The sequence below is a fragment of the Stegodyphus dumicola genome, chromosome 7, assembly GCF_044657685.1.
Source record: "Stegodyphus dumicola isolate Sdum_Otavi_A_Nest chromosome 7, ASM4465768v1".
In the NCBI taxonomy this organism is placed as follows: Eukaryota; Metazoa; Arthropoda; class Arachnida; order Araneae; family Eresidae; genus Stegodyphus; species Stegodyphus dumicola.
The window spans coordinates 17,747,895-17,775,428 of record NC_140774.1 but is presented as its reverse complement, the minus strand read 5'-3'; the positions used below and the strand labels follow the sequence as shown (position 1 = coordinate 17,775,428).

Below are 27,534 nucleotides of genomic sequence, written 5' to 3'. Positions count from 1 at the left end.
GATTTTGAAAATTATCGCCAAAATCAAAATTACCCGTTTACTACTCACCGTATATGTCGCATTTACTGCTCATCATAAAGTCACCAAAAGTAGCCAAATCCAGTGTGCACCGTTTACCAGGATTAAACCAAATGCTAATCTGATTTAATAGATTGTGAAGATTAATTGTGTGGGAAATTTCTTTTTGTAAATTGTGTAAAAGTGTCTGAATGCAAATATCATCCGATATGAGCACATACTTGCCAACCTATGACACTCAAAAATCAGGAGATTTTTTTAAGAAATCAGGAGATTTTTCACAATGTTAAAAAGACTTTTTAAATGATAAAAATATAGTTTTTAATAATGAATTAACTTTAAATAGTAACTAATTCTTAAATGCAAGCAACAAAAAAATACATTTTTATTACTTGCATCGTTTAAGGGAAAAAAAAAAAAAAAAAAAAAAAGACACTTTAGTTTTCGTACAAATGTTATAAACAGTGGCAGATTTTGCTTTCTTTAAGAAAGAAACTTCATAATTTTGTTCACAGCAATTGCCACGTAGGCCTGTTTTCGCTAATAAAAGTTTTTCGAATGTGTCATCACTAATATTAGATCTAAATTTAGTCCTCGTTTTCGCAACAACACTGAGAATCCTCTCACACTCTGCATTACTATAGGGAACTGTCAAGATGGTAACACAATTCTAGACAGTTCACTATATTTTACAGTTCCATCAGCACCTTTCACTTTTCCAATTAAACTCCACTGGGTGTCAATCCTAGCTGATTTTATAACTTCACCAAGTTTTCTAATTGTAAACTGCTGTTATGCAGCTGTTACAATTAGAAAACTTAAATGGATTGTTTCAATTTTTCCTTCCTTTTAGAACTCCTTTCAAGATAATAATAAATATCAAGGATGTGTTCATCCACATTTATTGGTAAAGGAGCTGCCCCTTTTTCAGCTGCTAAATTTAAGAGGTGACAGGTGCACCTCATAATCTGAATTTTCCTTTTCTTAAGATGCCTGCAACACCAGTCTTCCAAGCCTACCAATACTGGTGCATTATCGGCACCAAGTGCTAAGCAATTATCCAGAGGGCCTGCATTTTCTTTTAAAGTTTTAATAATTAGCTGTGCTATATTAAAGCCTGTCAAATGTCCTTCTGAAGTAGGAACATAAAGTAAACTGCACTCAAGTTCTGAAGAACTCTGGATCAAAAAAAAAAAAAAAAAAAAGAAACAATTGGATACAGTTTTGAATCGGTATTATTACTTCCATCCGTAGAGAGGCAGAAAGGAGCTGTTTTAATGCTATCAATAACTGAAGATTTATTTTTCAAACCCATTTCTTTAACAATTGATCCTGTTTTGATTCTTGCACCTTGAGTATTTTTTAGCGATTTCACTATCGGGAAACATTTTTCTAAATAAAGCTGCAGCGTGATCCGATGCATTCAGTGGCAGGATGTGCTCCAGTAAAAAGACAGAGAACAGACATTCTGCATTAATAACTTTTTGGTCCTTTGTTTCCGAAGAAAAATTTAATTTTCGGTTTTTTTAAAAACAACTCATGTTATCCTTGTGTTTTTGCGTACGTACATGTTTGAGAACATCCGCCCTTCCACCATGCGAAATCGAAAAATCGCAACGACGGGCGGTACACATCGCAAATTTATTACATTTCTTTGAGGAAATAATGGAATGAAAGTCAACTGTTTACGATTTTGAAACGTACACGAGTATTTCACTTTCTCGCAGACGTAACAAAAGATGATAATTTCTAAAACTATTTCCCTAAGGCACGTGTACTCACACAACTCTTAAAATGAAAGAAATAACTAAAGCACGTCCAAATAACAACTTACTTTGTCCTCATTGGCTAATATATGCCAGCTGACACGCAGTGGAGCCAAAGAATCTCCAGAGATTCTTTGGTGGAGCTCGAAGCCCATTGGAGAACTGGAGAACGACGTTTCTGGATACGTATAATGCTCTCACTCACAAAGCAGAAGCTATCTGATTAGCAAGGTTTTGTTTTAGATATAATGTAGAATAATTCAATTGCTTTCAGACATCCAAAAGCACTTTGTTTTTATTCATATAACAAAGTATTAAGCCAAGTTGCATAAAAGTCGTGAGAAATTTTAAGAATAAGAAAAAGTCGGGAGAAATATATTGTAAATCGGGTTGGCGGGAGAGCGGTCGAAAATCGGGAGAGTTGGCAACTCTGTGAGCAGGCGATTCTATGGCAGTATTACACTGCATTTTAACAAATTTATTGTTAATTACATTGATTTAAGTCATAAGGAATATAAGAATTCTGCTCTTCATTGGCAGTTTTGTAAACTGGCAAAAATTGTTTATTTGACTAACTTTGTGGCTCATAAGTTATATTGTTTTCATAAACAATAATGTAACAAAAAAAAAAAAAAAACTTTCTAAGAAACACAAAATGAATTGTGAAAAAAAGAATAATCTATACAGATATTATTTACATTTTGAGGGCTGGCAGGTTCTGTTCTGAAAAATGATGGTTAAATATAAAGCATGTGTCGCTTGCATGCACACACAAAAAAAAAGTTACAACCAATTGTAAATAAGCACAAAAAATGACATTGATAATAAGCAATGTTTTAAATTAATTTGGGTTTCCTCATTGATTCTGGTTTGGCACATTTAATATTCATTTTCAGGCATTCTGCAAAAATAAAATTCTCATTATAAAAATTGTGCCAGTTTTTTCATAGCTGTTTGGTTTATTTATTTACGGCAAAACATTTGAGGCCTGAGGGAAGGAATGCTTTTGTGGGGGACTTTCTAAAGCAAATTGACTAATATACAGGTTACACATGAGGAAAATCATTAAAACACCACTTTGCCAGGATTTGTATCCTGGACCGAACTACCAGTATTCAGTGATTTTACTGCTTGGCTGTTGATGTGCCTAGTACCCTCCCCATTTCTAGAATGCTTCGTAATTTTCAACTATGAAGTGCATGCACATATTCTATACAAAGAAAAATTTTCAAATATTTCTTTGTGCTGAAAAATTTATGTAATATTTCTTCCTTATCCTCAACATCTTTAAATATGTAATAACATTCTTGGAGACATTTATTCACGGTAATGTATCTTAAACTTATACTATAAATTAAAATTATAAATTGCCTATCTAACTAATTTAATGTGATAATCATACTTTCTGATAATTGCTATGCAAGTTGATTGGCTATGAATTGTGCATTGTCAGTTACATAGTTCTCTGTTTATCACACTACATATTTGTGGTGTACGCATCGCAAATAATTAATCACACTTTTGATCAAAGTTAAAAATTTCAAAGACATATATTTATGTATATAGTACTTACCATACAGTTGTATACAGCAGGCCGAACTTTAATAAGAAGCATACTGAAGACAGTAAAAATTAGGTGATATTTTAGATTAAGCACTCTAGAAATATTACAAATTCAGCATTCATACTTAGAAAAAGGTCTCGCAAAAGTCAATTTCAGAAATCTCTGTAATTAAACAAATAGATGCTTATTAAAAGACTGAAGTTGTTAATTATCATCCATTATCAGTGGTTTCTTAAAAATTCTGAAGTAATAATAATCCATAAGTTGAAATTGCCAGAATAAGTTTTAATAAAAATAGAATATGGGCTAATAATTTGTGATCAGCTATAATATAATCGAATGAGAGACAGAAAAAAATACTTTCAGCTTAAACATAAAAGATAAATTAGTTTGTTTGTGTATTCATAGTTCTATATAATGACAATTTTTTTTTTTTTTTCAGTGAATGTTAACATGTTTCTAGAATTAATTTAAGAAAGGTGAATTGCGCTATGAAAAAAAAGATATATGTCTTTTGATGAGGGTATAATTTTTTTTAAATAAATGAAAAGACTACCTGCATAGAATTTTTCTCAATCATAGTAAATTTAAGATTTTCCTTTGGACTAAAAAATGTTTTATATTTTTCAAATAGGCATTGAATGATTACCTAATCAACAAATCTCTTAATAATTTAATAATAATATAGAACATTTCAGAATATATCATTATTAAAACTAAGATAACTCAGCATGTTTATGATAATTGTTTTTATCATCTCTATGATGATTTCAAAAAAGTAAAATGAATTACTAAATTTTTATGATGTTACAAATTTTCTTAATAATATGACTGATGAGTGAATTTACTTAGAAAGCTTTCCATATATAGGATGATTTGTAATTTCCTTCATAATTTTGAAAATTGCTTCTATAATAACCACTCTAAGCATAGCAAAAAAGTGCACTGTAATATATAAAGAATCTCTCCATGTTTTGAACAGGTGCTGGATACGTGCCAGCTAGTAATGCAAGACTTTGGTCTTAGCCAGTTTTTTCATTTTGGATCATATGCAATCTGACCTTGCTGTACTACACATGAATGACTTCAAAGTGCTTCTGTTTGATATTTTATACAATATCTTCATTGTACCTTCTCAACTGACTCAGATTTAGGGAATTCTACAATGCAGTAAGCTTTGTGCCATTGTGGTGGCAATAAAGTATGACATTCACTAAATGCTCTGTTTGTGTTATACCGCAAGCTAGAAACTGAAATTTAAGTGCTATTATTTTCAATGAATATATAGAAATGAATATGAATAATGCACCAGAAAATCTATAAATGAAGCCAATTAATTTGAAATATTAATCTCATTCAAAGATTTGAAAATAAGGAGCCCAACTGACCGATGATCATCTATAATCCATGATGAAGATAATTTCTAGCAAATTTTTCTTCACAATTAAAAACATTATCAGAATCAAAACACCATAAAGTATCATGCTGTAATAAGAAATAAAAAATTTATAATTATTTACATACAAACATATGTATTTTCATCTATGCTTTGAAGAAAAATTATAACACTTTTGTCCCACTTCAGAATGTTCTCTGAGTTTTAGTAATTTGTTTGACTTAAAAGAAAAGAAAAGTAAGTTTTTTAATGAGAAAAGTAAATTATTTAATGATTAATTAAACATCTTAGAAAATTATTTGAAATAAATCTCAGTCTGAAAATTTAATTTTCAGTAGTCAGGATGTTTGAGTATGAATTGAAGTGTAACCAATAAAAATGTCTTTCAGCTTACAGAACTTTTTCAGATAGAAAATAAATATAAAATTTAAGATATAAATATTATTTGTGTATGTTGTGATAGATATTTAGAAAGCAAAATTTAAAATTTATTTTAAATATTTTTTATTTTGTTAAAATAAAGTCTAGCTTATCAGTCGTTTTCAGATCCTCTCAGCCTGCATGTAATTTGAGTTTCAGACCACTCTACTACTATATGCCTTTTAGCTTTTAGCTGTGTAAAATTATTTTATTAAAAACTTCTTATGTCCCAGTGTGATTTTACTATCACTTTCAAAACCCACAGGAAAAATGTTTTTTTACAACGGGACTTGTTAATCCCTAAATATTCTTCCCTTAATACTTACAGTCATAATTTTTTTTCCTTTCCTAATTCACTCTTATGTCGCAGCAGAAATAAATTTTAAGCATCAAATATAAAAGAAGTAAACTTTTTATTCAGAAAATGTAAATAATAACAAAAATATAAACAATAAATTAACTAACAAATAGTCATAATTTAATAAAATAATATATTCTTTTCTTGGCATTTATGGTAAAATTAGCAGTTACTTGTTATAAACCATGCTACAATGTAATGGTGTATACTGAATAGCAAATACAAATATAGTAACAGAGCAGTGTCTTAAAATTACTTCAAGACTAGAAGTAATACAGAAATTTACATTAACAAAATAATATTGAAGGATGCAGAAAAATGAGTATTGCTTTGTAATAAGATAGTAAAGTTTAGCAATTATGATGCTTATTCTACATACACATATAATATTTATTTATTAATGAACAACATTTGTTTTTAGCATATTAATACCACATAAAAAGTCTTTAAAACATACTATGTAAAATGTTTTGCAGAATTATTTACATATTAAAATAAAAAAGCTACACTGACAAACGTAAGTTCGGTTTCACATTAATTTGTTTACAGATTAGAAATATGTGACCAAATGAATTTTAATATCAGTTTAATAATTTTTGTAATCAAATCGACACTTTTTTAAGGCCAGTTTTAATGCTAGCCAAATAATCTTAATTTTTTTTTTTTTAGTTTCAAAATTTTGCTGTAATGCACAGTAGAACCCTGATTATCTGAGGTTTGATTATCTGAGGTTCTGTATTATCCAAGCCTAGTGCAATTAAAAAAAAGAAGGTTTAAAAGCCTTGCTCAAAGAGTCAACAATTCGAAGACTTGGGTTTTAGCATTAATTCTAACTGAAACCTAAAATGAAACTACTGGCACATACTCTTGAAACAATTATCAGATCTAGAAAATAAGAAAAACAGTTGTTTGAAAGCATAAATCAGGTTATCCTGGAAGATGTTATTTATTAGCTCAGAGAATAGTGAGATAACCTGAAATAATCTATCAATCTGAAAAGCTGGCAAAATATTTAAGTGCATGATGATGACAGAAACTCAAGAAGCAGGTAATTTAGTGGCTATCTTAAATCAAACACAAGTTACAGAGGCAGGAATGAATGAAGACGTAAATGACTGGATGCATGTTGATGAACGATTTGAACTATCTTATCAGGCCATTGCAAATTTACTCACATACAATGAAAGTTCTGATGACAAAGACATGGGAATTTTTCATACCGATATCAGTCACACAGGCAGCTTGAACACGAATGAAAATGTACTGCTCTTTGCTCAACAATAAGACAGCACATCACCAGCTGACACTACGATGTTGTGAGGTCTACTACGCAATACGACATCAAGAAAATGAGGCAGCAAAATAAAACAGAAGGCTTTTACTGATGTGTTTTACAAATTTGCGATATGTATACTGTACAGAAACTTATTTGTAATACAGGTAAGTGTTTTCAAGTTTACAGTATGTACTATGTTTAGTACCATATATATATCTGTACATTTGATCATACATACATTTTATATCACTGTGTACCTGAATGAATTCTGTATATTAGTTAATTCTTTAAAGAATATACAATAAGACTACAATAAGTATTAAAATTTTCTTTGTACCAATCCCTGTTGGCTTGGATAATTGGGGTTCTACTGTTTATATATTCCATTATTTATTCACTTAATTAAAAAAAAAAAAAATTTTTTTTTTCTAATGTTCATGCAGACAACAAAGAACTGTACCTTTTTTTAGTTTACTAAGTACAGTTTTTAAATATTTTTGTATGTTTAATTTACCTTTATATAAATGAACTACATCATATAATACCCTCCTTGAATATCGGTTTTCAACAATAAAATAAAAAGAAAAAAGCATGGAACATGTGGACGGATTATCTTTGTTATAAAAAGTTTCTATTCACCATAGAAATATTCTGAGAGCATTTAAGGCCATTTTAATAAGAAAGACAGATATGAAAATTGAGAGAAAGTACATTGTTTTAAAATAAAAATCACATATAAAAATACTTGTCTTATGAAGAAAAGAAAGAAAAAAATTCCAAAATAACAGTTGATGCTGTTTAAAAAAATTATTAAATGTACATTAGATAGGAAATAAAACAGCATATGAAGTCCTATTAAAGAACATGAAGAAAAAAATTCAAGTCTAAAAATATAGTTGGAGCTATATAATATAAGTATTATTTGCCTATCCCAAACCATCAGTTATTAACATTCATTCAAACATTTAAATTACAAGATTCTTTGAAGACAAGGTAAGTTGAGTTGATAATTACAACGAAGATTTATAAGGATTATTGATTACTTGCAGACATTTTAATATTTGTTTATAATGAAGTACACAAAGGATCTCAGGCAGGCAAGTTTGTTTAGAAATTGAAATAACAAAGTGATGGAATACGTTCCATAAAAATCAAATGGTGCTTTTACTGAAGTGAAATTATGTTTTTCCAGAAAAATCGATTGGTGGGCATATTAAAGTGGAAAATATTTCTGATTTGTCAAACTTTTAAAAAGATGTCTGGACAGGTTACAATCAAATCTGCAAATCTTATCATTAAGCAAACATTATCCAAAAAAGATTGGTTATGCCAAGTGCTGTAAAGAGCAGCCTGGCTACAGACCAAAGATCAAAGAAAAAATATCATTCAGAGTTCGAGTTCTAGCTAAGAGCTCTGGTCATCAAAGAATAGCAAGTTTTCACACCTAAAACCATAGTTTAATTGAATCTTGAGAAAGCATGCATGTTTCTACATGCCATGGAGGCATTTAAAATATTGACTAGTCAGAAGTTCTCTCAAATGTTCAGCATTACTAGAAAAGGGGTGGAAGACCCCAGATTCAAGGTAAGGTTCTGATACATTATAAGAAAAGGGAAATGGATGATCACAGGTTGCAAATCTCTGGCCTATATGATATTCTATCGTGATGTATAACATCAGTTAAGCTTATGAATATTATTTGTGTTGGATATTTCTGTCACATTTAATATTTTATACAACTGTCTAGTAATGCTTCAAAAGCTAAGGTTATTCAGTTTATCATTTATTTATTTATTTGCAGTTTCATACATATTTTTAGCATTGAAAACTATGTTTAATTGCAATAAACTTCACAATGCATTAAAATTTTTTTAAAAATCATTTGTCAATTCTGATTTTATAAACAAATTTAAAATACTTTTTTCGATGCTCATGGCAGAGTTATTTGTAAAATGAGTTCTTGCAGTCTCTTATCTGCAAAATGGAAGAAAAAATTTATGTTATGTATTCAATGAATATTAAAAAAGATCAGCTATATAAAATGTACAAAGTCTGCAATTTACATGTACAATATCCAGAATGATCTAATATCCGGGGACTTGTCAATCGGAACCAAATTCTCTCTCTCTCTCTCTTTTTTTTTTTTTTTGAAAAGGAAGAACTAGATTCAAGAATAACATATACCTAATGCTTCATGCAAGTACAGTAGACATTTTTTCATAATAAGGCATGTGGTGGGTCCTGATTTTAAATTTCACTTCAGTACTAAATAAAACACCTTTACACTGAAGGAACACAATTCTTTACAGTACAAAGTCCCAAATCCAAAAGTCCATTATATGGAATGATCTAAAATCCGGACCTCAAAGCCACAAATCTTTAAATAAAATACCTTGTTATGGTTATACTTATGTACGCATAAATTTGTGAGATTAATAACTTGGCTCTGTAGCCGAGTGTCTACTTGGCATACATCTCAAACCGAAACATTCACCTACGTTATATCCCTGACACCAAACTGGCGAATTATTTATTATATTTTTTCATTATTTATTTCATTATTTATTATATTTTGCTTTCATCACTGCATGTTTATCAATACATGACAGCTTAAGTAATAACTCATGCAGTCATGTCTAACCTTTTTTTTATATTAGTAATTGAATAAGAGTATGGCAACCTTTTCTGCTAACATTACGTTTGGCGATGATTATAGATTTTTAAAAGCTCTAAGAAATGTTGACGAGGAAAAATTCAACAATTTTTTTTCATATGCTAAAAATAGATTTTGTTAAAAATCATTAGTGTTAGTGTAATCATTTAGTGCTATTTTAATTGAGAATAACTGATATGTTATTCACCACAAACCCAGAAGCGGCGCAGAATATGTCGGCACTGAACAGCAGAATTTAGCGAAGACAATTTTTGGAAGCTCCAAGCGGCAAAATTAAGGGATGAGAAGTTTATAATGCAAACTTTTCATAATCGGAAAACATGCATGACCTCGAGCATTTAAAGGAGTAATGATTTTCCCTGTTATATATCATGCAAATAAAAGAGCATGGAGGACACAAGCTTAATGAATGATTGGTTTCAAAATCATTTTATACCTGAGGATCGGCAACACTTGAATTCGGTTAGTTTACCTGACAACTCAAAAATAGTCCTGATTGTAGACAACTGTTCAACATGTAACCACCAAAACCGACCATGAACGCACCCCGTTCGCTTGCGCTCAAGCGATTTAAACCCTCGGCTGCCTTTTTTTTGGCTTGAAAATGGCTGTTGCATTTTTAATTTGTGGCATTGGAAAGGGCTTTTTCATTTTAACTGAGGTATTCAATCCTGCAAAGATTATAACAAGTACAATATCGTTATCATATTTATTAGGAAAATGCCCTCCCATAATTGACAAAAACATCCATTGCGATAATTTTAGCGGTACTGTTTATTCAGGTTTATGAGGTTTTCCAGCTTTATGAGGTTGAAAATTATACACATATATCAAAGATGAGACAGATACCGTAACATATATCAAAGATGAGACAGATACCGTTTTCTTCTCCTGGTCAGTGAATGAATGAATGCCTTAATTGCTTTTCTCGTCAAGAGTGGGGTGAGGTCGGGGTTGCTGGAATTTGCTAGTTTCGCTAATAATGCCAAAAAAAGGGGATGTTTTCCTGCTGGTCATTGAATGATTGACATGATTTAGCAAATTTTTAAACAAAAAGCTGGATGCAACGTAATCTATCGTTTCACACATTTTTTCCTTCCGTTCTCTTTGTTCAACAGTATTCATATATCACAGCGTAAATTTTACAATATTATTTCTCGAAATGGTAGAACTATATTCTACGGTGGACGCATACACTTTCTACTATATCCAATGTTCTCAACTTAGGTTAACCTGAAGTATAGTGAAGAAAGGTTGAGAACAAAAAAATTTCGATTGACAATTTGGTGGGAATTCTAATAAAGGCAATTACAGGATTTTGTAACTGAACAAAAAATTATGTCTGTCACAACACCGAAGAGAAAGTATTAATACAAAAAAATGAAGCAACTTAAACAATTTACTCTGAAAGAAATAGTTAATAAAGTGGACAAATAAATATTTATCACTTTTTTTTTGTAAATTTTGATTTCTTAATTCATAAATGTTTTATTATTTAATAAAACACTAGTTCAGATTTTTAATTTTATAATTTTTACATGTCATTATTGCTAGATTTAAATTGATGAAGTAAAATTCAGAAAATTCCCAAATCCAGAATCGTGAAAGTCCTGACGAGTCCAAGTTTCAGACTTTGTACAATAAACTTATTTTGTTTTAATAGCCAACACAGACAGTGTAATAGCTAGTGAAGGCTGACTGCTACTTAAAACCAAGGGTATGGTTTGAATCTCATGTGAGATCTGGCTGTATGTGTGTTGTCCTTCACTCTTCTTTGCAGATGAAATATTGGTCATCCCTTATAAAGCACCCTTGGCAATGTTTTTAGTCATTAGATGGCTAAATAATTTATGGGTTTGGCCAGCACATCTATTTAATGCTTAAGAAGGGTAAGACCATTTGAGGGGGGGGGAACGAAATTAACATGTGTATTTAGCGTTGCCATTTGAAATGTATATCAAAGGGATGTCAGACAAGTGAGATAAGTCACAATAACAACAGACTCAAACAGATGTAAGCTTCAGCAAGTTCCACATCTACATGCAATTTAAGTGCATTTCAATAACCAAGAAAGAGATATTTTATAAAATAAGCTATAAGAAAAAAATGGTCTCTTGACTGGATATGGGCACAAATGCCACTCTAGAAGTCCAGTGGTGACTTTTAAATTTATAGGTAAAAAAAAAAAAAAAATAATAATTGACCCAATGCTTCTACTTTATTTTTCAGGGTATATCAAACTTTCATTAATCAGTATGCTATTTTTAGCTTACAGAAAGATATAATTGAAATTTTTATACTATTTAATATACCAGCCCAGTAATTAAAATGCTATTTAAAACAGCATCTATTGAAGTTTTCGAAAATCAATAATCCTAATTTATCACTTTATAACGTGATAACTTTTGACTAATATAAGAAAGTTAATAGAAATCATATATACATAAATATAAAAGTTACAATACATAATACTTAAAACTATTTTAAAAATATATCAAGCAACAGATAATTGCAAGCAAAAACAATGTAATACACCTTATTCCCATTTATAGGTCTATTCATCATTCAAAGAAGGCCACATAGGAGCAATGTCAACAATAAATTCATCCATGTTAGCTGCACTTTGTGTGAGGTATAACATATGTCTCTCAGATTCCACGTTTCTTCCTCCACTATAATCACTATGGGAAGATGGTAACCACTCCAAGAAAAAGATGAAAACTAAAAATAAACATGATTTTAAATGCCATTTTTCACAGAAAAAGAATTTCAAGATATACACACTTTTGGAAGCCTTATTTGATAATAATAAAGTGCTAAAAATTTTACTTTCATGTCTTCATATTTGTATTTCAAACTATGTTAGAAATAAAAATTTCTGGACTAATTTTTTACACTTCCTGAATAAGAATTCAACAAAATTTTGATTTTCAAGATAATACAAAATTAATTTGAAGATCTTAAATCATAAGTGATTTGACTTTTCGTTCATGTATATAGGCATGTAATAGCTGAAGAGGTAGCTGTTAAAGGAGAGATGTGAAGGCATCACTAGAGAGTGGCAAGGGGAAACAGCTGTTCCTGAGCGTAGCATCCAGGAGGGGGGCACCAAACTGATGTTATGAATTTTTATAATGAAACGTTTTCCTTTATTGGCAAACAAGAGGGGTGCGAGATCTTCAGCTGACCCTGGGCATTGAAAATCCTAGCTACAGCTCTGGTGAGATGTTAAATATGTGTTGCAATTACTTGGGCAGGCTTTTATATGCGGATGAGATAATACACTTGCAGACATGGCCATACATTCAATATAGTCTTATTTCATAATGAATCAAGCCTTGATAAGCATAAACATGTTCACACATCATCATTATGGATGCACTATGCACCCCACAACTCTGTGCAGCTTACATCTTTTTAGACAAAGGATAAGGTGAAGCAGGAAAAAGGAGCTGCAATATTAGTAGTGATATATGAATAGGTTTTTTTCTTTAAATTTTGATCTGTGATTGGATAAAAATTATCTACAATGGTACTCTTACGTATGATATGGATTAGTTTTCAGATGACACACTTCAGATTCATATATTAGTAGTTTTGATAATTACTAATATATGAATCCTACAGTAATGGGACATAGCTAAACTAAAATGAGGAACAAAAAGGACTATTGTTAAATTAAAAGTAATTTTCTTTCATATTTCAAAACTCACACACACATATATAGACAGAAAGAAAATTTATTAATAAAGTAAGGACTAATTTAGTCATTCCAAAATTATATAATTAAACACAACTGTAGAATTATGTAATTAAAGGGTAGCAATTTAATCATTCCAAATTTATATAATTAAACACAACTGTAGAATTATATAATTAAAGGTTAGCAATTTAGCTTAAGATTTTACTTGCTGTTTTTTCACCCACTTATTTGTTTCTTTCATTTTTTAAAATTAAAATTAAATATAAATATTTTCTCTTTAAAAAAATTAGAGTTTAAATTAAAAATTTACTTTGTTGCACTTTTAAAATACTTAAATTAACTTAATTTTAAATAAACTTTCTTCATTGGCATTTTTTATAATTTTTGAAATGTATTCAGTATTAAAAATTATCTAGATAAATGCTGTTGAAAACTTTTCAGCTGCTCCTTGAAAAAGACAGAGGACTTTTCAACAGTTTTTTTTCTTACAATTATATACTCTTTATATTTTATAATTAAAAAAATGAATTGTCTTTGTATTTTTAAAGGTTTTCTGTATTTCCTCTTGGCAAACAGCTCAACTTTTGATTTGATTTTGATCTCTTGACTTAATAATTAATAATCTTTTGGAGGATCAGTTAAAAGTATTAAAATATAATTTCAACTTTTCAAAGACATCTAAACCTTCTATTCTTCAAATCATCACCCCTATAGAGAAAGCCTTTAAATTCTCCAAAATTTCGGAAACGCAGAAGGATACAATCCGCCACCTAATTACTCATAACATTAATTTTAACAACAAATCTTTGGGTTCAAATCTGAGCAAAAAGGAAAATGAGATCTTACGTGAAATTCATTCTGATACTAATATCATTAGCTCTAAAGCTGATAAGGGCGGACAGATCATTGTTATGGACAAACACACATATATTACTGGAGTCTCTAAACTGATAAATGAAGGCCCATACTGCTCGATCTCTAAAGATCCTTCAACTTCGGACCTTACGAAAGTTAAAAGTGCTATCAAATCTTCTCACATTCTGCCAACTCAGTTGAAGAAATCACTTATTCCACCTATTACTAATTGCGCTAGGCTTTATGCTCTTCCAAAAGTCCACAAAACCGGTATTCCTTTTCAACCAGTTGTTTCCAACATAGGTACTGCTTCATATCCTTCGGCTAAATATTTAGTTTCCAGATTTTCTCCTCTACTTGTTAACAATATTCACACTGTAAAAAATTCTGTTGAAGTCATTGATAAACTTAAAAATATTTCTCCACTTCATTCCATTATGGTTTCATTTGATGTCAAATCACTGTTTACTAATGTTCCGGTAGGAGCACTAAATTGTCTTGAAACTAGGCTTCGGGAATTTCACTTCACACATACTGAAATTAATGAGTTGGTTTCGCTTACTAAAGTTTCTCTGAGTCAAACCCACTTTGTTTTCCAAAATGCATATTTTCATCAAGTTGAAGGATTGGCTATGGGTAATCCTCTCAGTCCGGTACTTGCTGACATTTATATACACTATTTTGAGATGAAATTATTTGATAAACAATCTTTTCGTCTTTGGATTTGGTATGTTGACGACACTTTCGCATTTTTTGACGGTTATAAAGAGGATTTATCCGAGATTCTATCTATTATGAATTCAATTGATACAGCCATCCAATTCACTCTTGAAATTGAATCCAACAATTCCCTCCCCTTCCTCGATATTCTTATAATCCGCAATGAAACTAATTTTAGCACCACTGTGTACTGTAAACCCTTTGCAGTTTGTTTACCACCACATGCCAAGTAATGCCACCCTGTTAAGCAAAAAATGGCTTCTTTTTACTTAAAGTTTGTTCCTTTGAATCTTTGCTTACCAATGAACTTAATTATTTGAGAGCAGTTGCGATTGACCGTGGATTTTCTCCCGTGATTATTGATAAAGCCATTAAAAAATTTTCAGATTCCCATCAAAGACGACATTCCACTGTTAGAAATAATATGAATGACCTTGTCGTGCTTCAATTTTATCCTTCTGTTAGCTATAAAATTGCACGGATTCTCCAGAAATTCAATTTTCAAGTCGGTTTCTCCCCTATTAATAAAATTCACCCTTCGATTCTAAAAGATTGCGTTTCTGTCTCGAATTCTTGGGGAATTTATAGTATATCGTGTCAGTGTGGTTTAAGATATATTGGCCAAACAAAAAGAGCATTGAAGTTTCGTATCAAGGAACATGAATCTTATGTCAGAAATGCGAAATTAACAAGTCTTCAATAGCGTATCATAGTTGGACATTTAACCATAATTTTGACTTATGGGTCTGCAAAAATTATCCAAAAGGCTTCTTCCATAGGTGAATTGGATTTTCTTGAGGCTTTTCATATTCACAAAGATTTAGCAGGTTTAGTTAATGATTTGAAGTCCAATCCAGTCCTTCCTAATGCCTTTAAAATTCTACTATCTTAATTCAGTTATTTTTGCCGATAGATGGCGTTACCTCCTCGTGTTTGGTACTACCAGAGGGTATAAAAATCTGTTCAGTGGTTGCTTTCCATTATTTGAAGTTCAGATTTTGAGTGTGAAGGTGCATTTGCCACTCGCTCCCTATGTTTAACTTCGCTAATTTTTCTTGTCCTTTATGCTTGATCAGATAGCCTGGCTCAGTAAAAGTAGGCGGCCAGTGCAACTCTGATTAAAAATCCAGTTATAACCACGTGCAGTGCTGATAAGGATTACGTGTTTCTGAGACTCCTTCCCCTTTATTTTCTTCTTTCCAGGTATTTCTTTCTTCTGATGAGGAGGGACCTTTAGCTGCCCTCGAAATTGATTGAGTGTTTCAATATACTTACACTAAATACAAGGTTGTTTTTACGATTTTGATTAATAATTAATTTTAGAGCATATTGCACAACTTTAATACATCATCTTAATTTGAAATTTCTTATCTCTTATTTATTATATAGATAACATGATAAAATTAAGTGCAAAATAGGACCTTTCAAAACTTAAATCCAGCGTCAATGCTGCTGAGATTGTTAATTAAAGTAATTAAGGAAATCAATTAAACCTTTCCAAGATAAATTTTTTAGAAATGCAACATTATTGTGAGAAAAATAGAAATGACTACTATCTAATAGCTTATAGCTAGAAGCTACTATTGGTGATGGTACTAGAAGACACATGAAAATGAAAATTATAAAAGAAAATAAAACTAGTAAAAATGTTGCCTAATGAACAAATCCAGATTTTTTACTCTTTAGGGGCTGTAATCTAAATTGTTCCATTAAGCATGACCAAAAAGTTATACAATAATTGTTTCTATCTTTTTCAGTAAACAAAAGCACTCTTTTTCTGTTATAATAATTAGTGGCCTTTCAAAAATCAAGAATAACACTCCTATGCTTTTTTGGAAACATTACACTTAACTAATTGCAAATAATTTCAAAATAAATTTTAGATTGTAAACTGTTCATGTAGCTTGAAAAATTCAAAAGAACCAACTAAGTTGAAAAATATGTGACAAAGTTAAAAAAACAAAGTAACTATAAAATTGCAAAAACATTAAAATACATTCTAGATTCATAATTAGCATATCATTAATATGATCCTGACTATGTTACAGTGACTAAAATGCAAATTAAATTAATATATTAACAAGGTCCAAAGACTTATATGTCTTTTTGTTCCTTCAGGGGGAAAAAAAATGTTTGTTGCTATCTTTCCTAGAATGAAATAAGGTTAACAGTGGAATATCAGATGAGAAAACTGATATTCCACTGTTATTCACTGGCGAAAAACGTTTTGCGATTAAACCCTGGTGACTTTTAACATTGGTGCATTTGTAATCTTGTGAGAAAATTTTGACATAGTATTTCCAAGAAGTGAACAGGGTTGCTATTAGCATAAATTTAACTATACAAATTATTACAAAAAAAAAAAAAAAAAAAAAAAAGTGAACTGCAGCTATGTTTTAAGCACCCCATATAGTTAATGGCTGCTGTACTATAGGACAGTCTACAATTTAACTTTTCTCTTTTTCTGTGAATCATTCTCTCATGCTACAGGGCATTTATTTATCATCTATGTGATTTCTGTCCATTTTCAGAACAGCTACTATTTAGTACAGCAAAAGATCTTTAATTTATCCTTCAGTTTAAACTTAGAACTGCTTAACAAACTGAGCAATTTGACAGCAATATCCCCACTTCTTACCGCATAATTATTTTACATTTAACATCTCTACTGATGTCAGTTAATTTATATAAATTATAATACATTTAACTCATCACTTTTATAAACATTTGCACCATTATAATTAATTAAAGATGTTTGAAAAACCATCTATCATACATCAACCAATAAGATCCCCCAATCTTCCAACACGAAGAGAACAAGAAGTTTCTGTTTGCCCCCCGTTAAAAACAATACAATTGATGTTATACAGCACTAAGTCCCCATGAGGTTATTCAACAACAGCTGGAATTGGAATCATACTAGAAGACACACGCAATTTTCAGCTAAAAGTATGCAATCTTGAATTTTGAAAAAAAAAAAAAAAAAAAATTCAATGTTTCAGTTTGAATTTTGATTGCTTGTTTAACTGGTAATAGCAAAACATGTGAGGACTATCTGCATAAGGGAAGCACCTGCGTCCTCAGTTAATGGTATGTCTGTATTGTAAAGCTTCAATACTAAGAAATTAGAGCAATTCATCATTCAAACTAATGGGAGAAACTTACAGCAAGGTTTTTTTTTTTATTTAATACTTAATAAAAGTATTTATGGATATGGTAGCTGAAGGGGGGGGGGTGAAACAAGAGTAATAATTGCTCAGAAGCTAGACTACTAGAGGTTTTAACTTTAAATAATATCAAAAATAAATCTGCAAGATACAAATTAAAAAGGCTTCTTTCATTTTTTTCTATAGTCCTGTGATGAATTTCATGCACACACAAACACCCCAATATATGAACATTGGTGTATAAAATTAAGAGCGCTTTCAAATTTGGTTGATTATCTCCAGAAGTGATGGTCAGATGTTAATGCAATTTAGCTATATGCATAGTTTTATATCACACAAAAAATATACCATACAACAGCCATAATACATATGCATGACTGTGCATAAAGCTCGTTGCCACAGGAAGGTCTAAAACAGGAGATCAAACAAAAAAGGACACTAATAAAGGGGTCCGATCCCCTGTAACAGTCATACAGTTCTACTTTGTACTAGAAAAGCTGATTCGCCATTGTGTGTTTTATGTAATAGTAGACGGCCAATGACGGTAGAACATTTGGATGAGCATGAAGCACTGACAAATTTTTCTTGTAGATTTCAGCGCTATTGGCAAGCAAGAAGTTTAATGGCCTAACGGCCAATGTAACTGGCATTTCACAAATAAAACTTTGTACTAGAAATGAGTCTAGGTATGTTTACGGTAATCAGTCCCACTCCTCGGCCAATGCTGTTTTAATGTTGGAGGCTTCTGCAGGGAGAAGGCCAGTCGTAGTTACTTTATCAAAAGCATCTCAGACATGTCCTATAGGACTTAGGTTAGGCTGGCTAAGTCATCCAGTTTATATCCTCAATTTCCAGATTAATCCTATGTGCACGAGTGTTATCATTCATAAAAATGAACTGAGGATCACGTCCAATTGCAGTTAGTGGGGGTGAAGGGGAAATTAACGTCGGAGTGTACAGCTTCATCGCTGTCGTTATGAATTGCTCCACAATCTCCCACTTGATGAGCTGAGTCTGGAGTAAGGCCGATTACTTTTAACAAAAATTCCAGCTCTTGTCTGGGCAAGGGTTTCGTGAACATGTCTGCATATATCATTTTTCTGTTGCAGTGTTGTAATTTAACAATTCCTTGATTTTGTGGATCACATACGTAGTGAAATTTCACATCGATGTGTTTGGTATAAGTGCTTCCTTTTTCTTTTCTGGAAAGATTTATGCATGATATATTGTCCTCGAATACAATGTTAGCTTCCTGTTGAGCAAAACCTAAATCTTCCATCAGTTGTCTAATCCATTGTACATGTTCATCGCTGTTGTTATGAATTGCTCCACAGAAAGGCAGCAAATGTCTCACAATAGTATTCGCAATTTTTTCTATGGAGCTAATCACTCAGCCATCTTTTACCAAAAAGGAAAGTGAATTGTTTTAATATATTCTGCATGCTTTTCTAACTCTTTCCCAAACCCACTTACTAGGCGTAGAGGATGTTATTTATGACACATATGAAATCCAGGAATCCCTCTGGCTCTGCCTTCTTGCTTTTCATGCATTTGCTTTGGCTCTTTTAAATGCCATAAGGTTTCGCAGAGTAGGGTATCTATGAAAAATTCCCCATGCTTTTCTCTGTTTTTTCAGTGCCTCATGACAGTCATGATTCCACCATGGTTTCAAACATTTTAGAATTTTTCTGATGTTCTAGGGATGGAGAGCATAGTTACCTGAGTAATAGAAGTTGTAACTGCTTCCACTGCATCATTGATAAGCACATCTTCTACAATTTTCTGTGTGAGCTCTGCAGTGGAAGAGAAGAGTTCCCAGCCTGTCCTATCTAGTGTAAACCGAGGAAGTCTCGACATGGGGTTTGCTTCTCTTCGTGCAAGAGATGAAAGAATGAGATAATGATCGCTGTTGTACAGATCACTTCCAACACTAAAATTGCAAAATGGCAATAGAGATGGTGAACAGATAGCTAGGTCAAGAGCGTGGAATGTCCTTGTAGGTTCATGGAAGTATGTTTCCTGCCCATTATTCAGGAGACAAAGGCAATGGTCTTCAATTACCTGCTCAATTTGTCTTCCTCGTGAATTGGTGTCTTTAGTTCCCCGCAACAGACCATGGCTGTTAAAATCACCCATTATGATAAAAGTCTCAGGCAGCTGAGCCACAAGGTCATTTAAATCCTGCTGATCAATGTGCTCATTTGGAAGGAAAATAAAGAGAACGACTGAAACTACAAGATGAAAATTTACTTTTACAGCGGCAACTTAAAGGGGTGTAGGCGATGGAAAAGAACTTGATGGATAGTTCAGTGAGGTGAGGAGACCTACACTGGCACACTCACTGGCAATGCTATCCTTCCTAACGAAAGAAAACCTCTGAAGTTTCGCATGTTGACTGGTTTCACATTTGTCTCTTGTATTGCCAAGCACACTGGATGGCAAGCATTGATCATAGCTTTGCTGTCAAGGAAATTTCAGTGGAAATCATTCCATCTGCAGAACTATTGCTGGGGCTTCTATTTTTGTTAATTGCTTTTGGAGGGACATTTTTTGGTTTGCTTTGAATAATTATTTCTTTATTTTGTATAATGTGCATTGGATTTTCCTTTTCTTGCTTACAGGTTGCTGGATTTTATTTTGTACAGTCTGTGTACTTATTGAAGTTTGGGTTGCAATGGTACGTGCTGATTTAATGGCACTGGCATATGATTTATTTGATTGAAGCTGTGTGCTTTGAACTAGTTTTCTGGCTTCAGCATATGAGATGTTCCTAGTGACTTTTACCATCTGTACTTCCTTTCCCGTTTTCCATTTTGGGTATGATCGAGAAAATGCTGGATGGCCACCCTTGCAATTTAAACACAGTGCCGCAGCGGTGCAATAATCGCTATTATGGCCAACTGACGATCATCGAGCACACGACAGGACATCTTGGAATGGCTGAAATGCTGGCACTGGAAGCATCGCATAGGGTTTGGAATATAAGGTCTTATAGGGCAATTTAGATATCCAGCCTTGATATTCTTTGGCAGATCAGGCGTCTTGAAGGTTAGGATGACGTGTTTCGTGTCAATCAACTGACCTTCCTTACGCATCTTGATCCGCTTTGCAGCACAAACCTTTTGATCAGCTAAATTGGAAACGAACTCTTGTTCAGGAATAGACAGAAGGTCGACTTCCGAGATTACGCCGCGAGAATAATTCAATGTCTTATGCCCTGTTACATTGACAGTTGCTTTCCCAAGTTTTGTTATTTGAAGTAAAGAAGCAGACTGGGTGGCCGAAGTTGTATGAATATGCAAGTCTCCAGGGCGGAGACGCTTAATATTTCTCGGCTCACCAATACAAGAATGGATGCATTTATTTATCACAAAAGGAGACATCTCTTGCAGCTCACCTGAAGGACTAGAGACAACAAGGAAACAGGGACTATTGTTAGGATTATTTGCATTTGCATCTATACATACTTTTTAGCAGAGTTTTTGGAATTAGCGCTTAGAGCGACGGGAATGACTTTAAAGTCTTTAATTAAATATATTTTGGAATAACTCATATTTAAGAAAGAAAAGATTCGAGCCCAACGGCCCACCACCACGGAGCCCAACAAGGAAACACAGATTCCTGCATTAGGGCTAGCCAGACCTACATGCAAACTGAAGCCCCACAGTTGGCTTTCCCGAGAGCTTATCCCCAAGCCACTGACACAAGAACTAGTGACCAGTCGATTGACACCCATTTAGCTGAAGCAGAAGACAAAGCAGTGTGTTGGGTACAGTACCTCACCCCTCGAAATACCAGGACTTCCCAGCGACATGGGTCTCCATGCATGGCAAACACGTGGCTAGTTTTCTTGCTACTCGAAAACTTGAGACAAGGGCTGTTCCAGTTTCTTATGATGAGTCCTAACCTCCGAAGAGGAAATCAACAAGGGAGAATGGAAGGGAAAAAAATATCAGGTCAGAGGAGAGGAGACGGAAAAGAGGATTGATCACTGGGGCTCGAGGATAATGACACCCATCTCAGCAAGAAAATGATCCCCTGAAGGGCTAGGGTACTTCGGGATTGCCACAGCCGAACAAGAGTGAGCCCCTGAGGGGTTAGATATTTATGTAAAAGTTACTTGAAACTAAAAACTTAAATTTTACTGAATAACGTAAAGAGCAAGCATTAGTGAGTCATATCAATATTCAGCTTTTATAACATGAAATATGCATAAAACTTATCAATGAAATTTCTTTATGTAAAGGCTTTTTATGTGAAGAGAATGCATGCAGCTTCTTGTAATATTAACAAATTTAGCACTTCTGAAAAGTATGGTACTTCATGAAATGAATCAATATTTATTTTTCCAGCTCCCATTCCCACTAAAAAATTCTTTTGCCATGAAATGGATTGAAGTTTCCTGGAAATAAGTAATTATATTTTCGAAATCTTAAGACTAGTTTCAGTTTATAAATACCAAAAACTACTTTTATTCAAGTTTTGGCAGTTATCATCATTTTCTACCATTTTTCTTATTTCATTTATGAAATACATTAAAAAGTAATCTTAATTAAAATAAATGTATATGTATTTTTCCAATTTTGGAAGGGAAAGGGGTGAAAGGATTGTCCAGCAATGATGAAATGAATGCATGAAGTAGAAAAGGTTGAGAACCACCAATATTATAGTAATCAAATCAATTCAGAGGTATGACAGAGAAAAGACAACTAAACAACTTGCTTTATAAATGAAGAACAATCCTCTGAATCCAAAGAACTTGTTTGCACATGCATAACAAATTTTTGATATATAAAACTATGTTTATTATTTTATTACATATATGTCTATTGCAAAAAAAGGTTCAGATTTAAAAATAATTATTTTTAATTTTACCCGTATGAATGTTTTAAATCTTAAATTTAGAAGAAATATTTTAATTTTAAAAAAAACTTGAAAATAATTTATTAGGATTCAGGATTCTGAATGCATTTCAGCTTTTTAATTTTTTTCAGTACACTAATAAAACAAACCTTCTTCCCCAACCACAAAAAGGTTCACTAAAATGAGATTTTCATCGAACAAAATGAGAAAACAATTGCATCAATAAAAAAACTTTCGGAACAGGAAAAATGTCTTTTTGTCTTTTTTAGCATATTATTTTGCTGATATATACAGCTGTTAATTTTTTAGACATTTTCTGTTTCATAACGTAACACATAAAGAAATACTGGATAATACTTACAGCTGTCGTACAGTACTTGGCTTTTGAATGTGTCTGTCTTTTTGCTCTTCAGTTAATTTCAAAACTGTAGATTCATATCTTTAAAAAGAAATAAATTTTAACTGTACTTCCTTTTACAAGTGCTTGAGAAATTTTATAATTTGTACAAATTATGACGAAAATATTTATTTTTCAATTCATAAGAAAACAAATCATAAAATAAAAGGTTTCTGAAGAGACTATGTATGCTATATGTAAGCAATGATACTTTATATGCATTGGGATAATGAAATTCTTCTAAAATTGCAAATTTCATCATCTGAAAGATGAAATTCATTTTGATATAGAAAAGAATTATATGGTATTAATTTAACACCCCCTCCAAAAAAGGGTTTATCATCTTGATTTTCAAATGCAAGAATAATAAAATAAGAAAATGCAAATAAATATGGTAAATAGCTTTTACTAATTTCGTAATTTCTAAACAGAAAGACTGAATATAGAAAGAAGAATGGGAAAGGAAAATAATTTCTAATGAAAGCAGATTTATACTAATATGAATTACAGTTTTTGGTTACTCTAATTTATACTGTCACATACATATAGCCTGAATTAACACCTGAATTAAAAGTTCATAAATGCCAGAAATACAAATTAAATTCTAAATGCCAAAATTATAGACACAAGGCATATTTTAATACTTAGTAATATTTTAATACTTTACTGTTATTCAAACATCTCTTTTAATCTTTAAGAGACAATCTCTCAGAATAGCAGTAACAATGTATTTCAATAATATTAAAAACTTACTTCTGAACTTGATGTTTTGTGCTCTGCAATTCAATTTCCAAAGATTTTATTTTATGTTTTAAATACCTCTGCTCCTGTATCAAAGAATGAACTGTGTTAGCATCTGAAGAAAATTTCAAATCATCTGTATCTGAACTAGCAATGCTTGTATATTTAACACGATCATCATCCTAAAAAATATAAAACTCTGTATGAAATACAAACTTTTGGATCAAACTAAATAACATACAAAACATGGGTTATACTTTAGACTACATACTATGTTACATATTTTGGAGATTTTTAATCAGGATATGAGTTCTATATTTCACTGATTATGGAAGGAGAATGCAATACAGATGAAAAAAACTGATATTTCTTTACAGTATTCATATTAAATAAATTGATTTCATACCTTATGTACTTTGCTCTTGGAATTAGGCAGAGTTTGTTGTAAAGAAGTAAGTTTTGTATCTTGAATATTCAGTTTAGTCTCATATTCCATTTTTTGCAAGCTGAGCATTTTTATCATGTTTTTGGTTCCTTGTAACTCAAGATGCAGTGATTTGTTAGTATCTGATAACTTTTCTACAGTGCACTTCAGCTGCAAGAGAACACTGTATTAAAGTAATGCTTCATTAAAGTGTAGATTACATAACACAAATAATTTATAACTGTAAAAATCTAAAACAAAAATTTAAATCAAGTTATGAGTTTTGCACAAATTTAACACATATACTTCACTTAAATAAGGGGGAAAATATAGATTAATCCAGTAGAAAACAAGAAAATTTGATCAGCTTTCTAGGGACTTGTATGCAGCCACAGGAACCCGTGTAACAAGGGTGACTGTTTCCAAAAGACTGAATGAGAGAGGGTTGTTTGCCAGAAGACTGACTGTTTGCTTCCCGCTCACATCTACGGACATGAGAGTCCTATTAGCATGGTGCAGGTAGCATAGTGATTGGAGTACGAAGCAATGGGCGACCGTTTCGTTCACCACAAATCCCATTTTAGCCCAGACACCGATTTGCGCCGTACTTTCATAGGAGAGAGCCAGTGACTCGCTATCTAAACTCCAATGTCCGCGAATTCAACAATTATGGCGGTGTAATGGTCTAGGAAGGCATCATGTTGGATGGCCGCACATCTCTCCACGTCTTTGACAGAGGTATAGGGATGACGTCTGTGACTGATATGAGGTATAGGGAAATACCTCAGTCTGTGACTGATGTGAGGGTAAATTGCTGGATGGATTAGCCAGCCAAGTCTCCAGACCTCAACCCTATACAGCATGTCTGGGACACTCTGGGGAAGGCAACTGCAACTCACAGCCCCCTTCCAAGAATCATCCAGGAACTGAAAACAGTGTTGCTGAATGAGTGGGACCAATTGCAACAGGCACTGATAAACTACCTTATTTCCAGTATGACATCACACTGCTAGGCCTTAGGCCTGTATAGCTATAAGAGGGAATCATACCCCCTGTTAACCCATTTCTTTTGTGTCTTTTGCTACCGCTGTTTCAGACCTTCTGTCTCCGATGAGTGTTACACACGAACATGTGTGCCTATTATAACTATTGAATATTTATTTTGTTTGTATTATATGAACCTAGGCTCACATGAAATTTTGTTAAAATCTGTCCAGTAGTTCTGGAGATCGTAGATCAAATATAAAAATTCTCTTAATTTATTTCACCAGTGTAGGAAGCTTCAGTATACCTTATTGTAAAAATGGGAGTCATTTGAAAAAGTTCATCAGATAAAAATTTATGGCTTCTAGAGACAATGGATTAGCTTTCCAAGAAACTGGTACCCATGTCAGATGAAATCAAGCCACAGAAATGCAAATACATGAAAAGTGGGTGCAGCAGGGACGGGCTGACTATGAGAACAATTAAACCAGACTCATCATAAATAATAGACTGCACAGCAATATCAAAAATCCTAATGCAAGAAATTAGGGTCTCCTGCAGAACAATTTATGTCAGCATGTACCATTAGATGTCATCTGCAGAGGAGGAAGAATATTGATATAATTATCACTAAAGCACACCAATGGCCGAGCGGTAAAGTTGCTGAACACTGGTAGTTCGGTCCAAGGTTCGAATCTTGCAAACGGGCTGGCTGCATGGGCGTTTTCGTGGTTTTCCCATGTGTAATGTGTATATGAGCCTGTTTCCCTTAGAAAGTCCTCCACGAAGGTATCCTCCCCCTTAGGCAGACAGCCCTCAAGGCTTTGCCATAATCACACACACACATATAATTATCCCTAACTTTTATACCGCAGAGGCATGTGGTTGAAATGAAGTGTTGGACAAATGAAAACATGATACATACATTTTAAAATGAATCTTAAATTTACTTACAACAATCATATTTGAGTCTAGCCAGCACCATGCTGACAGACATTATGACCTTTACATTATGCATAACTTTGCATGATGACATTTTCTTAATATGTCATCCACTGAGCACATCTGGTGTGAGGTTCACCAGTGACTGAGCGGTAAAAGCCGTAGAACAGTGTAGTTCACTTTGGGGTTTGAGTCCAGCTGAACAGGCTGGAGGCATGGACATTTTCATGGTATTCTCAATGTGTAATGTGGATACAAGCCAGAATGAATTAGCATTTACTGAGAGTGAATTAGCATTTGCTAAACTAAGTGAGGTTGAGTCGAGGGTGCTAATACAGTGTAAAGTTGAATGTTAAGCTGCTACCTGTGAGAGCTATTGTAAAAACCTATTCTCTAAACTTTAAGTAATCTAAAAGGTAAAATGCTTGTTTTGCGTGCAAAAATGTTGCTAACTTTGAGGCATTGTAAAAATGTGTTGGATGTTTCTCAGAAATTCATGAGCTATCTAACATTAGAGGAAAAGTGAAAATATTTTTTTCGAGGACGAAATATTTTTATCAGATCTCTATCATTACAATTAAAACTGGTAGAAAATTCTGACATCAGAAGCATATATAAAACAGAAAAATATCTGTTCTAGAACTTTGACGTCAGATGCAACCAAAAAATTTTTTTGTTTGTAATGTGCACAAAGTTATTTAAAATGAAGCAACTAGATATTTAGCAAAATCACGCATAGATTGAAATCAAGCAAATGTCCTTGACTTGTAGATATGACTTCCCAGTGTTGTATAGTTATCAAACCAATTTCTATGCAATAATGTAAGTACATCAACTGCTGTCCATGTAGCGCATATGGCATATGCCACTGCAAGGCTATTAATGTAACAGATACCATGTTACTTACTATTCATTCAAATGAGCGACACAAAAATTTACGTAATGTTTGTGCTTCAACTGTAATCAATGTAATGTAATGGCTTCAACAATGTAATGGCAGTTGATATCACTTAGCAATGGAGTATTCTTCAGAATGATGAAGCCCATTTCTGCTTTAATAGACTTATGAATGCTAACAACCATCACCTTTGGGCATGAAAATTCTTTGAATTATTCATGAAGTACTGCCACATTCTACTAATGACTAGTGCATTGCATAGAACTGTAGCTAATTTCATCTTTCTGCTTATATGTATTGGAAATAATACAGAATGTGCCCTATACCTGTCTGATAATGAAAAAACAGTATCATGATGTCCTCGCGAA

The 27,534-nt window shown here is 32.5% G+C and overlaps 1 protein-coding gene across 1 annotated transcript in view; it reads right to left on the bottom strand.

The window, feature by feature from the left end:
* Positions 1-5,560: 5,560 nt before the first annotated feature.
* Positions 5,561-27,534, bottom strand: part of LOC118199282 (RILP-like protein 1) — a 68,240-nt gene continuing 46,266 nt past the window's right edge. Inside the window, exons 4-7 of the mRNA XM_085819912.1 lie at positions 24,325-24,513; positions 23,931-24,100; positions 23,142-23,219; positions 5,561-12,193 (exon numbers count right to left, since the gene is read on the bottom strand). Of these exons, the coding sequence (XP_085676038.1) occupies positions 12,154-12,193; positions 23,142-23,219; positions 23,931-24,100; positions 24,325-24,513 (477 nt within the window). The 3' untranslated portion in view covers positions 5,561-12,153. The remainder of the gene's footprint in view (positions 12,194-23,141; positions 23,220-23,930; positions 24,101-24,324; positions 24,514-27,534) is intronic.